At 34.5% G+C, this 14,923-nt stretch overlaps 1 protein-coding gene across 1 annotated transcript in view; it reads right to left on the minus strand.

Annotated features, from left to right (window-relative positions):
- CSMD3 (CUB and Sushi multiple domains 3) overlaps nucleotides 1-14,923 on the minus strand; it is a 552,597-nt gene that overhangs the window by 88,995 nt on the left and 448,679 nt on the right. The window contains 5 exon segments of the mRNA XM_030444571.1: nucleotides 1,949-2,158; nucleotides 5,900-6,016; nucleotides 7,637-7,706; nucleotides 9,985-10,103; nucleotides 13,759-13,863. Of these exon segments, the coding sequence (XP_030300431.1) occupies nucleotides 1,949-2,158; nucleotides 5,900-6,016; nucleotides 7,637-7,706; nucleotides 9,985-10,103; nucleotides 13,759-13,863 (621 nt within the window).

Consider the following 14,923-nt stretch of genomic DNA (forward strand, 5'->3'; position numbering starts at 1 on the left):
AACTGGTGGGACAACCTATGATAAATTAAAAAAGAGGAACTTTTATAGACTAGGATGTCACAGAGAGAAAAACTCAGTGGGGTCTTTGTATCCATTTTTATTATTGAAGATGTAGATATTTCCAGACAAGATATGCTGCTTGTATTACACAAGTCTGTGACACTAGGTCAATTTGAAGTAAATACAAAAGTACCAAACTAAATAAGAAGGCAGAGGACCAGCAGTGGATGGCTTTCACCCACAAGAGCTGCTGAACCGAGATAGATACGATTTCAGTATCTGATCTAGAGAAAGGGGCCATTTCCCAATGTATATCTCATCTATCTTTAGAGAGGATCCTTCAAATTATGGATCAATGAGTCTCATTTCTATGCCTGGTAATATGTCACAGCATAAAATAATGAATAACATTACTGAGCACATGGTTAACCATGTTTTTTTGGGAAAGAGACTGGGGGTGATATGACTGAAGTTCTCAAATATCATGAAGACAGTAGAAAGGATAAATGTTGAAATGCTATCAAGTCCCACAGTAACAGAATTAAGAATCTGACAACAACTGTGAATGCTAGAAGAGTACAAAAGAAACTAGCTAAGCTTCTTTGCTGATACTCAGCATTTCTCTTTGACATTTGGAAATACCATATTGTGCTAGGTGGAGTTTTTTCTGATCCATAATGAGTTTTCTGGTTTTATATTCTTACGTTTAAGAAAGAGGAGAAACAAAGCTGTCTATAAGAAGGCTCTATAGTGAACTATGAATATTAAAGATTTTACAACAAACAAGAGGAAGCCTCTTGCACACATCTTGGTGATCTTCAATATTTGAAACACTAAATTCTTGTTATAGAACTGAGAAAAAATGTGCTAAGCAAAACCTGCAAAATCAGAAGATCACAGACTGTATGCTAGAAAAAAAAAAAAGTTCTCTTCTGGCTAACAGCACAGACAGGAATTTTTAATTCTTTGACAAATAACAGCATCTCCAAAATTATTACTGTTGCTAATAGCAGTAATAATATATACTCTAAAATCTTTTACTGCCCTCTTAGCAGTAGACTTTAAAGTTTCTTTACTCCTACCAATTGTAGGTAGGAGTACCTATATAGTTGTACCTACCTATATTTGAAATAAGAACTGAATAAAAACTTACCAAGCAATTTAAGTCACGACTGACTTATTATTTAGCACATTTTACAGTGGCTCACTTCCAGAATGTTACATAGATTTCAAGTCAATTTGGACTTGGTATTATTGAAGGAATAATAGAAGACTCTCTTAAAGTAATCTTAAATCATCTTTAAACCCTCTTTATATCATCTTTTGCCATAACTCATGAGAACATGTATAGTTCAAAATATATATTTGACCTTTTTGTGAACTACAATGATCTAATCTCTTTTAAATTAATCTTATATAAGTAGAATTATGATCTAGCAATCTGCACCACCTCAACATGGCCTATGTGGTTAAAACAGAACAAGAGCCTTCCTGTGATATTGTCACCTAGGAAATAAAATAGATTTGGACACTTGTGGGTTGGCATTATTCAGAACTATCTTACAATTCAGTACTTTAAAACAATAGTTAGATTTTCTGCTTCCAGACCCCAAGACACAAACTGAGATTCTCATATGCTTATAAAGGTCAAGATGTTTACTTTGTAAATACATTCAAGTAAATTATTATGTCAACCAAGTTCAGATATGGAGAATTATCTGTTTGCCTATATTTGAACTGCTTTTTAAAAAGAATATGCAATTATTTTTCTTTTTTCATCTTATTTTTTGGCATTATTCTCTATTATGTTGATGCATGACACCCTGGTTTTAAACACACAACTGTTTTACTTCAGGTTTACCTTCAGTTTACCTTTTAGGACTGCCAAAAAAAAAAAGGTAACCTTCCAAAGCCACTTTGTTCTCACATAAGAATTTCAAAATCTCACCTTGATATACAATGTGAAATCCTTGTTTGTTCTGTGAGTAATCACTGTGAAAGTATAAGCTGGTTTCATGAGTTGTGCTGAACAGAGAGGCTGGCAGCTGAGGACCACTTAATCTCCCAATAACAGTGCTTGTTTCTGTAGATCCACTTCTAACTTCTAAGTAATCATGTATGGTCTCCGTTGAGAAATTCACAAATTGCAAATGGACACCTGAAAAACATCATTATTAGTAAATAAAACCCACCATTATCAATACCAGCAGCAAAATAAAGCATGCACATTTTATACTGACAATATCAGAAAATATTGTAACCAGAGGAAATACATGTGGAAATACACTTCCAGGTGCAGTCCAAGGATTTCAGTTTGAAGCATTCTTTCTCCTCATGCATTACCAGTTCTGAGACAATAGCAAGAAATGCTAAACCTGAAATATTTGCATGATTTAAAGCACTGAACTGTGGGTATTCCACATTTTGGCAAAGTTTGCTGTTTGTACATTTACAGCAAATCAGTGCTGAACAATAAATACATTCAATTTAACTAAATCTTTACTTTTTTCAAGTGTATAAAATAGTCATCAATTCTAGAAAAATATTTTGTGTGCCACAAAAAAACCCAAAACACAGCAGCAGAATTCTATCCCAGAGGTATCTGCACTTCAGTTGTACATCAACTGATATCTCTCTGCTTATGTATATCTATATATATGAGACAGTAGTAATTATGTATGTAATATGGTTTATTCATATTGTAAAGGTACATGGAAGGAAAGTGTCTGCTCCTTTATGGGTACCTGATTAAGGACATTTTCAATGAAGCAAGGGAAAACAGGAAAAGGAGGAAGCCATAAGCAAGAACAGATGGTTAATCACACTCACTGATGAGGTCAAATGAGATTGTGAGAATTTTATTCCGGTGAGACTATCAGATCAGGGACTTTATCAATTGGGAAACAAACAGAAAAAGGGAAACCAGAAACCAAATTCTGCAAAGACACAAACCTGCAAAAACAAACATGAAGCCACTGATGGGAAACAAACCTTGCCAATCACACTACACTGGGAGGGGAGCGGGAATTTGATAAGACTCATACAAACCCCTGAAGGGATGCACAGGAGAAAGGGAAGCATGGAGGAACAGAGGTGACTTTTAAGACTCTTTAAAGAGTTTTGTGTTTATATATATTTCTATGCAAGTTACAACAGTAGAATTTGTATTTTGCTGGCGTTAGTGCACCTATGGGATGATAATAGAGTATTTTCATTAATTAGATGTTGCGTTCCACTGCTGTTCCTGTCAAAGACTATCAACACAATTTCATGTAAAGTTGAAAGGAAAACACATAATGTCAGATTAATTATTATTGAAAAGTCATCAAGAATTTTGTAACTGTAATAGCTAAAGTATTTGTCACTGTCATTTAGAGTTTTCTCCCCTCATATCATGTAAAATTTATAAATAATGTTTTTCTGAACCATGTACCAATTTATACACTATGGAAAAAATAGTTGGCACATAATTATATTACTATTACCTCCGTCATTTCAGTCTCTATATAAAGATAATCTAAATTTGATAAGAAAGCTTCTGCTTATAAGTGTCATTCTTTGACTTTGCCAGCCTTCCAAATATTTCCTACAGAGAGAATCCAGTTATATTCCAAGGTCAGTCTTTCTCTATCCATGTTATTTTTAGGCTCAGACTTTTATTTGATCCTGTGACCCAAATAACTGTCCAAAGTGTAAAGTGTCAGTAGCTGCCAACTCATTCTGTCTCACTGCCATTTAAATTCTTTCACCCACTTTGATACAAAACCAGCTCTAATATATTTTCACCCATCATTCATCCTGCTGTACTACACTGTCTTCCACTACAGATTCCTGAACCATATCAGTCTTCCAAAGTATTAATTCTTTTCTCAGATTGAAGCTCCTGCCTATATTTTGCCCAGCATCAGTTATCCATCACTTTTTCAAGATTTTTTTAAATTTATTACAATGAAATTTTGCTTTTATTTTCAATTTAATTTTAACGTATACTGATTAGAAATGGTAAAAAATGTCAAGTGCATTTAAATCAGTGCAGTTCCAATTTTTTTGTAGAAAAAGGAGCATTTTGTTTTCTTATGAGTGAACTAGCAGGTATCTTAATGGGATCTGAAGATTCTAGACAGCAGTGTAACTGATGATCACAGAATCACAGATCATTATGGTAGGAAAAGACCTCTAAGTTCACCAAGTTCAACTGTCTGCCCCCACTCCCCCGCCATAGTATGTCCTGAAGTGCCAGATATAAACATATTTTTTAATACCTCGACTGATGGTGACTCCACCACTTCCCTGGGCAGCCTGTTCCAGTGCCTTACTACTCTTTCAGTACAGAATTTCTAATATCTACACTATACACTAGAACTGGTGACATCAAGGTATCTAAAATTCAGATAATGGCATAATTAAAATACCAGTGACATAAAATGTTATAATAAAATATCTATAAAATGCCTATAAAATTATTAATTGATTATAAAATCAATATTCCAGCTTTTAAACAAAATGCAAACATAACAATTCAGTTATATATGGAAATGTCTGTCCTGAAATAATGTATTTCTCAGAGTTGCTCCAGAATTTGGCCAATATAACTGAAATGCTAATATTGCCTATACAAAATCATGGTAAAAGTAAAAAGTTTTGGTAACCAGAAAAAGTCTGAAGATATATCCACCTTCAGGACTAGAAAGTGGGCAATGGCAACTGTAGATTACACTTCAGACACCACAGAAAGATTACTCCAAACTAGCGGTAATTTCCAAACACATGAAAAACAAAAAGGGACTCAAGAACAGTCAACATGTATTTACTAACAGAAAATGACAGTTGATCATTATTTCCTTCTATGATTAAATTGAAAAACAAAGAATGAGGGTTACAGTATTATCGCACTCTGCTATGACTTTTGACTCAGTCTTCTATAGCATTCTCATCTGGAAGATGAACATAGATGAACTTGATGAATGGACAGAATGCACACTAAGAATTGATAGAACTTCAAGACTCCATGAAAGATAATCCATCACTCAACATCTATCCGGTAGTCAGTAACACGTCCAATATTCAATGGGTTGATATGGGAACTTAAATTATTCCATGTCTTCATGAGAGACCTTGAAAATGAGAATGCATCCTCAACAAACCTGTGGAGGACACTAAACTAAGGGTTGTGGATTATATACCAAATGGTATAACTTCTCTCCAGAGAAACACCGGAAATGTTGAAGGTTGAGTAAGAAAACCCTTCTTAAGGGTTTGCACAAGAAATGCAAAGCTCTGCACCTGGAATGGGAAATCCTTCTGTTACAGACTGGGAATTGATTCCACAAGTAGCAGTTATGGTGGATTTGATTTAGTGCTACCAACTATGAGTGAGAAGCCTGACAACTTAGGGTTAAGTCTTCTAGAGGTCTCTTACAAGAACATTGTTGCTGTAATATCCACCTAGGATATTCAAAGAAGCTTAACAATAATATAATAAACTCAGATATAGCTTTAGCTTTTTCTAAACTGATACCAACTTGGCTTGAAGTATTAGCAATGGATATTTGATTTTGTTCAGTTTATGGCCTCAAAAAGACAAATCAAACCTGTTAAGTTGGAAATTTATGCTTCTAAATAAACAACTTTGTCTTTATCAGAAAATGGTACTATGTTAAATGAAAAACAAGAACTTTGCTTAGGTTTACTTTGCTTTTTTTTTTGCTTAGGTTTTTGGGAAGGGTGTTGGGTTGGGGTTTTTTTATTTGTTTGCTTGCTTCAGGCTTTGAGAACTTTAAATTAATTATAATTCTTCCCTTTTTTACCAGGATAAATATTTGCATTATTTTAAAATCCATGTTCAGCATTTTGAATGTAAAACAATCCCAACAAATCTTATCCATGAAAGAACACATACCAAAACCAATAGGCAGCTTTATTGTCCATGTGCAATCCAAACTGCTAGGATAGTTACCAGGAAACCCAGGGCTGAGGATCACTCCACTGAAGTCTGACATGCCACCACCACATTGTGCTGCAAAAGAAAAACCCAAGCAAAGACACTTTTCAAATGAGTAGAATGAGATAAAAATTAATCCGGAATATTGAATATTCTTCCAATATTAACAATATAATATTAACTAGGCTTACATTTCAAGAAATAAATAAATGCTCTTTAATCACTAAGTATCTGTAACAATATTATTTACAAGTAGGTGCTTAAAACATATGTATTTATCCTCAATTGACCTAAAAGGAGAATTGATGTTTACTTTATGTGCACCACTTGGCATGTATCAGCTCATAGCAATGTTAACTCAATTCCACATTAGTTTGCAAAGGAGGCATCTGAATAATATAAGACAAAAACATGTTTTTCAAAGATTCTGTAATCAAGAATTTCAAGAAGCCTGTTAAAAACTGCATTTGTTTCTTGCTAGTCTAAAAAGCAGATAAACTAAATGAACTTAGAAAAACTACACACACACATTTCCCAAAATGGAACTAAATCCATATTTGAAATTAATTTTTTTCAAGCATTACATCAGTGAATAAAGTAACTTAGATTTTAAGTTGTTAATTATGGTAAACACAGATTGGTTTTGTCCAATTACCATTTGCTGCATCTTTTGAAACAAAATTCTAAACAATTACCTGCGAAAATAGAAAAAAAAGGAAAATACCCTCCAAAATTTCAGCACAGCATTTTTCTTCAGAATTTACTATAGAGCAGTGTAATTAAAGTATCAGACTTCCTGGACATATGTTAATACATAATGATGAAAATGGAAGACTAACTCCTAAAAAAATTGTTACAAACATCTGAATCTTCTTGAATATTTATAAATTCTAAGCTGAGGGAGCTCAGTACCTCATAGAAGGTTTTAAACACCTCATAGGATGAATAAAGGAATTATGTGAAGCAGCTCAAGGGGATATATAATCTATCTTGAAGAAAAACAAAGTATAAAATCTTTGATGAGTTCTGCAGTAGTCTACTTTCCACATATTGAAGATTACAAATACAGGTAACTTTTACAGCCAGGGAATGAAAACAAAAAGGAATTTCTGTTCAGTGGAAGAAAATGCAAACAGAAGGAGTTTTACGTCCCTTGCATTTATTTTTCATATTACAGGACTATATTTAAATGCACTTCAGATGTTTCATTTGGGCTTTTAGCAGGATTTCATTGCTTTTTCAACGAAGTTAATATGGTCATGTATATAGTTCAATTTGAAAAATTATATATCTTCCTGAATTGGACAGACATGCCTTATGTTGAACTTACTTGAAATGAAAATTTCATGCCTTTTTATTTTCATATTTTCTATTATAGACATCACTCTGCAGCAGAAATGATTCATTAATAAATTAACTGTGTTTGCAAGGGTCTCTGGAGGTCTCACCACTGACAGTGAATTGATGATAGATTCTGACTAGAATATACTTCATTATTTCTTCTTCTGATTAGACATTTCAGAAAACTTTTGTCAATCTAAGTGTAAAATATACTTGAAAATCTTCAATTTTGACTTCTGATTAAGTTCTTTCAGTTTTGCCTGTTCTCTCCTCCAGTGTGTATATCTTATCTTTTGGGTTCTCTGGTTTTCTTCTTCTGTTATATTTAAGAGAGTTTATGTATGCTGAACATACCTAAGCATATTGGAATTGGATAATTCCATCTTCTTACTGGTCCAGGCATACAGGTGATATGTGAATGTCCCTAAAATGACACAATATTTTCTAAGTCATACAACAAAAATATGCAATTTTCATTAATATTAAGAATAATACAGGCTTATCATTAGTATTAAGAAATATGATTTATAATTTTAAATGCCATCAAACATGACATTAACACAGATTTTATCATATCTTCAATGTAACAAAGTCTATAATCTTAACTATGTGACTGTTAGCCCACTAGAGAATTCTGTCTATGCCCTTAATATTATTTTAACAGTATAACAGTATCCAGATGAATTCTAATCATATCAGCTTTTGTTTAAACCAAAATCTAGAAAGTAAAGGTCTAAATGAAGCAACATTTACATTGTATTGATCTGCAAAGTCTATGGAACATGAAAAAAATATATGAACTATATACAGTATATAGTACTGACTTCACATCTTACATTCATAATAGCTATTCTAAATGCAGTCATTATTCTTACCCTGAAACATTTGGCTTACATTGCCAAGAGCTGAGATATTTAAGGATATTCTTGACTACACAAGTCCCTTTACAAAAGATGAGGTGTTACGATTTCAAGGCAATCTATTACAAATAAATTCCAAGATGGGCCGGTGTGACCATCTGTGCTATTTATCAGCTTCATGTAATTCTAATTGTCTTCCAGAGACAATCAATTTTCAAAAGATGAAAAATCTTAAGAGAAAACTGTAATTGGGATAACTTGCAAAACCATACAGTATATACTCTAAGGTGATCTAGTACCAAAAAAAATTAGTAGTTTTTAGCCTGTTTGTTCAAACTTCATACGAAGACAAAAATTAGTTTTTCATGTTACATCTCCTTATCAGTTCAGAGGCTGTAGCATTTGAGGGAAGCAATTATCTCTAATTTATCAATCTGCAACCCATTTTTTTTCTCTCCTAGAAGAAAAATTAACACTTTCTCCGTTGTGCAAGTAGAAAAAAAGAAAGGGTCAAGACATGTTGTAAAGCCAGAAAAACAGTATGGAGGGAAGAGAATTTACATGTGTGTTTGCACATTCTGTGCTCCAATGTTCTTTATATTTTCTTTATATCAGACCCTTATGGTGTCTTGTCTGCTCATACATTTGTACTTAAGTATAAAAAAATAAAAAAAAAAAAAACGGAGGAACAAAAAATGACAGATTGTTCCCAATAATGACTAGAGAAAATCAAGCCATCCAAGAAGTAAATTTCAATAGTCATTTTCAGAACTGAAATCACAGAATTTGTTAGTTCTTGAAATGCTAGAAGGCTGCAGACAAGACTAAGAACTCTGCCTTGAACTGAAAGCTTGGATACTAGTCCCATATCCAAACAGGAATTGAAATCTGGAAGCGGCCAAGCTTACTTAGTTTTTATCACTGTACATAAACTGAAGAGTTTTTTAGTCCAAAAAAGTAATTCAATTCCTACTTTGATTCAGTGCATATGATCCCAGTATTTAGGTCTTTGCAGAATTATGTCAAATAAATATTTGAAATTGTTAGCATTTTTAAAACTTCACTTCAGTTAGTTAGTCTGATACTCATCAACATATGTTACAGGCCAGACTAAAGTTAATGAAGATAAACAGCCAAGTTAGCTTTTTGTTATTTTACTCCAAAGGTATCAGTAGCTCCATTAGCTTTTAATCATATGTTTATATGTATATGTATATATATATATATACACAAAACATTTTCTCCCTTTAAGACTCTTTTTTAGTTATTATGGAATTGTTTTCTCTCTTTTTACACTCTCAAACAGCTAGAAAAAGTGGAGACTGTTGTCTGCTGAGTCACAAATGTGAAAAACATAATTGCTGAAAATAATAACCTATCAACTGGAACCACGATACTATTGGTCAGTGGCTGAAGCAGAAAGAATACTCAGTATAGGATTAGGTTCTACAGTGTAAATGCACAAATTTTTGAATGCGTTTTGAAGATCCTTCCTGTAGGCAAACAGAGTCCTACTGGTTATGTATCATAAGCAACTCAGAGAAGGAAAAATAGCCACTGCATGGCTCATCTATCAATACCAAAGATGCCACCAGTAACAGGTAACAACCTATAGTCACTATTGCAGATGAACCACAGAGCCATACATTTCTGATGGAGCATTTGGGTTGCTGCTAATTTAAAATTTGGCAGAAAAGCCTACCAGTCATGTAAGGTTAGCACATTACATATATCATATTTAAAAATCCTGACCGGTCCAGTGTCCGTTTCATATTGACACACTTGCACAAAACCATATTAAAGAATTAAGAAGTACCATTTGAAACTGGAAGTTTGGCTCACCTGAAGAGAATAACCCTGGTCACACTGGAATGACACTACATCTCCAACCATGTATCTGTCTCCAATTTTGATCCCATTGCTTGGGGTCTGGGGCTCAGGACAGGAGTCTAAACCTATAGCTGTGAAAAATTGAGAAGTTTAGATATTATAAGGAATAGGTATTATAAGGAATAGATATTATAAATTCATATTTTGGAACAAATGTTAAAAAAAAAAAAAAAAAAGGAGAAAAATCTTTCCTGAGTATAGAAAAATTAAGGAATTATCAAGATGGCAACAAACATTTCCCAACAATCTGCAGTCTCAACTCAAATTCTCTAAATTTGAACTATTTCTTGGCTCTGACTCAAGGATTTTCACCTCTAGTCTCACTGCTAACTCAAACTGGGAGCATCCCCATGTTCCTTTTTTAGCCTTTGTTGTGAGGGGTGCTGGTCACTTCCACACTACGGGCAAAACACAGGAAAACAAGTGCAAAATATAACTGTTTCCATGCTTTCAATCCTTCACAGGTCTGACTCCTATTCATATACACACACACAAACAGAGTAAACATTTACATCTGGTTTCACCTAATCTGTTTTTTTTAATGAAGCATTTAAGTATCTATCTTTCCTATTGCAGTAGAACTTAGTTTGCCAAGAGACTGTAGACTATTTCATGGTCATCAAAAAGAGAAATAATAAAAATTCTTCTACATTGCATCTTCCAAGGAAGATCCATGAACATACAAATAATGTGCAACATGAAGTCTGAGCAGCTCAGTTACTCGCTTTGCCTACTGTAAGAATTACACCCTAAATAGTTGTGAAACCAGGGCTGTGAAGTAATGAAACATCAGTACATAGGGAATTCAACAATAGAATGACTTCAATATACTATCAATATCTGCATGCTTAAAAGATTATTAATGTAACTGATCACTTCATGTAAGAACCTCACCAAGTAACAATTACTTGTTAAAATCTCTTAAAATGGTGTAATTTAATATTATATGTGACACAAAAGGAATTCTAAGGAATTTATAGAGCATACATAATATTTTTTCTCTATAAGGTATGTTTCGTGCATCAATAATAATTTTCATTACCATAATTTTACAGTAACATCGCAATGTAAAAATGCAGTAAAAAATAGAGTGAGTACCTGGCATCTAGTAAGTAAGTAGACATAAAAATTATAATCCAGTTTGCAATTTCTGTTCTTAACAATGTATTTGATATATGAGAATTTACATAAAATAATACTGAAAGAAAAAAAAAATGAACTAAAATAATTGGAATCTAGAATCTCTTTGTAGAAGTAAAGCTCAGGACCATGAAAATATAAACTTTGTGCTATAAAGCATAATTCAATTCTAAACTGCAAAAAATCTTTAACACCCTTGAAGTTCTTATTTTCTCTGCTGAGATCAGTAATGAGAAGTAAAAACATACTTTTTACTTCAAATATCTGTTAATGTAAGTAACAAATAACTCATACAGATCCATCAACTGAGAAGTTGTACTCAGTATTGTTTGGTTACTATTAACTTTGTGAATGTATTTTTTTTTTAATTTATACTTTGGTATTGAGAAAGGGAAAAACATGTTCTCTACAATATTCGATATTCCTTTGCATATTTTTTGTGTGGAAAATGAGCACTAAATTAAGATCTATAGTGGCATAACACATATGAACCAGATGTGTTCAACAAAGCATTCTGGGGCGCTCTTTGGGTATACAATACTTCAGTTGATGTGATATATTTTCATATTTAAGGTACCCATTGGAATACATAAATTGCATGTTACGAATAGAGTAAGAATTTATAGATTTTACAAAGAAGTAAAAATATACTAGGAATAAAGATTGATAAGAACAATATTCAGTTTTGGAACATGAATGTTTCTGTTGTTTCCTTCCACTAATGATCAGAAAGTACTGTTTTTTAGACTAACTTCCTGTATCAAATTCATGATTCAGACCACAGCAGAGTTTTGAATAATTTCTCCTGGAAAAAAAAATATTAAACTACAGGTATAAAAAACCTATATAAATCAGAAAACTTTCCTCCGATTCACAGGTACAATCTGAAGTTGTAAACAGCCAAGAGATTATCTGTGTTTCTAAGTAGCAGGATAATTCTAATCTGTAATTAATGTTTAATGATAGACAAGTGATCAGGCAGCAATTTTATAAGGTTGTGTTCTCTGACTGGCTAATCAGACAACCAGGCCATGGGATTTGCATACTGTAAAACTGACAAGAAATAACCATGACACAATTATGAAGATCAGACACCAGAACCAATACAAGCTGAGGGAAATGCTAGGGAAAAAAAACAACTTGCAACAAATTATTACTGATTGCCATAATTCCTATCATTCAGCTAAGGCAATCTCATTCTGACAGAATGTTTATAATTACAGTCCTTTTCACTGGTGAGGTACTCAGCAAAAATAAAAACATTTGAAATAATTCTGCTGGTTTTTTCACCAACCCATGAGTACTTATCAGTTATTTAAGAAGCGCAGCTGCTATTTTCAGTTTATTCATTCCCCTGTTTTCACTGAGGGTGATTTTCACGTCCTACACCTATATACAAAATACATACAAATACACTCTATAGTAGATACTAAATAATATATATATATTATTGTATTTGGCATAATTTGCAGATTTTGGTGGAGGGTGGTGCATTGTGGCACTGCAAGGGTTGCATCTTTGGAAGAGACAAGAGGCTGTGCTGGATATAGTTGCTTCCAGCCAGCTCTGGCCAGGTCCTGTGCACCCACCAGAGGACACAGCTGCATGAACCAGAGGAGTTTGTGTTGCCTCTGAACCACTCAGATATGCCTCTGTGAAAACATAATTAAGAAAATGTGTTAAACACCAAAAAAAAGGAACAGCAAGGCTAGAGCACAAGGAGAAAGGAGACCTCACTGGAGGATGACAGAGAGAAAAGCATGACCAAGCAGAGGCTGCAGCTGCAGCTTCTGGCTGAGCAGGGGCTGGAGCAGGCACTGGGAGGTGGGAACCTGACGGGACCACAGGAACCATGGGACATTAACCCAGCCTGCTGCTGTACTACCCCTGCCTCACCAAAGGTACAGTGTGGAGCGTGGCAAAAAATGTGGAGAAAAAATGTGTGTGTGTAGGTGACTGGAAGGAGTCAGGGGTGTTTTCCTAAGGGTCTATCTGTTATTATTTTATTCAATTCAGAATTGGTCATTAAGTTATAATTGTCAAAGAATTTTAATTAAGAACACCTAAATGAGTAGGCTGGTTTTACCTGAAACAATTCTATACATACATTACATCTTGCTATTCTGATTGTTATATGACCATATCTGCATTTACTGATAGCTGCTCTATGTTCAGAAAAGCTTTTAAAGAGAGTAAAACCAAATGGAAGTTGAAAACAAGACAAACTAAACTTCCTGGTCTTTGTAGTACAGGTTTCAGGCCTGATTTTCCTCTCTTGGAATTAATTGAGGATTTTGCCAAGGACTTTGGCGTAATGGCATGTAGCTTATTATGTGCAATAGGGCTGAATATTCCTCTTTCATATAATTTATAGAATTCTTAAGGTTGAAAAGACCTCAAAGATCATCAAGTTCAACTGTCAACCCAATGCCAGCATGCCCACTAAATCATGTCGTGAGATTCCAAGTCTATACATTTTTTTAACATCTTAAGGGACAGTGACTCGACCACTTCCCTGGGCTGCCTGTTTCAGTTTAGGTGCACCTGATGTGTGAAACCTGCCAGTACTCTCAGTTTTTGCATTACCTGTATACTCAAGATGAAATCCAGCAGCTGAAACGCTGATATCAGACTGAAAATTTAGGTAGAGATTATTTGATGTGCTGTTGAGAAGTGTTGGTATGGTTATTCCTGAAAAGAGATATCAAAATATTACTGAAACGCACAGACTGAGATAAATACATACGCAAATATGAGTATGTGTATAAAAACAGAGAAACAGAAAAAGAGCAAGAGAGAAAGAAGGGAGAGAGGATGAGAGAAGGAGAGTAAGGTCACATAACCAATTCCACCATCTGTGGTCATCATGGATGTTATCAAATATTTGGCCCTATGAGAATTCTGTTACATTTTCAATCCACCAAAAATATCAGAGAAATGAAACGTAGGTAATCAGGGAATCAGAGTCTAATATAAATTTCTGTTACCATAGGATCATTTATGTTAGGAAAGACCTTTAAGATCATTGAGTCCAGCCATAAACCTAAAACTGACAAGTCAACCACTAAACTATGTCCCGAAGCACCACATCTACACATCTTTTGAATACATCCAGGGCCAGCGACTCAACCACTCCCTGAGCAGCCTGTCCCAGAGTCTGATAAACCTTTCCATGAAGAAGTTTTTCCTAATATTCAACCTAAACCTCCCCAGTGCAACTTGAGACCACTTCCTACTGTCCTATCACTTTACTTGGGAGAAGAGACCCAACATCCACCTCGCTACAAAATCCTGTCAGGTACTTGTAGAGAGCAGTAACGTCTCCCTTCAGCCTCCTTTTTTTCCAGACTAAACAACCCCAGTTCCCTCAGCCACTCCCTGTAAGTCTTATGCTCTAGGCTCTTCACCAGTTTAGCTTTTCTTCTTTGGACATGCTCCAGAACTTCAGTGTCCTTGTATTGAGAGGTCCAGAACTCAACACAGTACTCTGCTGTGGCCCACCAGTGCTGAGTACAGGGAGACAATCAGTTTCCTAGCTCTGCTGGCCACTCCACTTCTGATAGAAGCCAGGATGCTGTTGGTCTTCTTGGCCATTTGGGCACACTGTTGGTTCCTATTCTTCCAGCTGCTGATCAACACCTCCAGGTGTTTTCCCTCTGGACAGCTTTTCAGCCACTCTTCTCCAGGCTTGTAACATTCCAAGGGGCTGTTTTGACCCAAGTGAAGGACTGGACACTTGACCTTGTTGAAT

This window comes from Calypte anna, chromosome 2 (genome assembly GCF_003957555.1).
Source record: "Calypte anna isolate BGI_N300 chromosome 2, bCalAnn1_v1.p, whole genome shotgun sequence".
NCBI classification, from domain to species: Eukaryota; Metazoa; Chordata; class Aves; order Apodiformes; family Trochilidae; genus Calypte; species Calypte anna.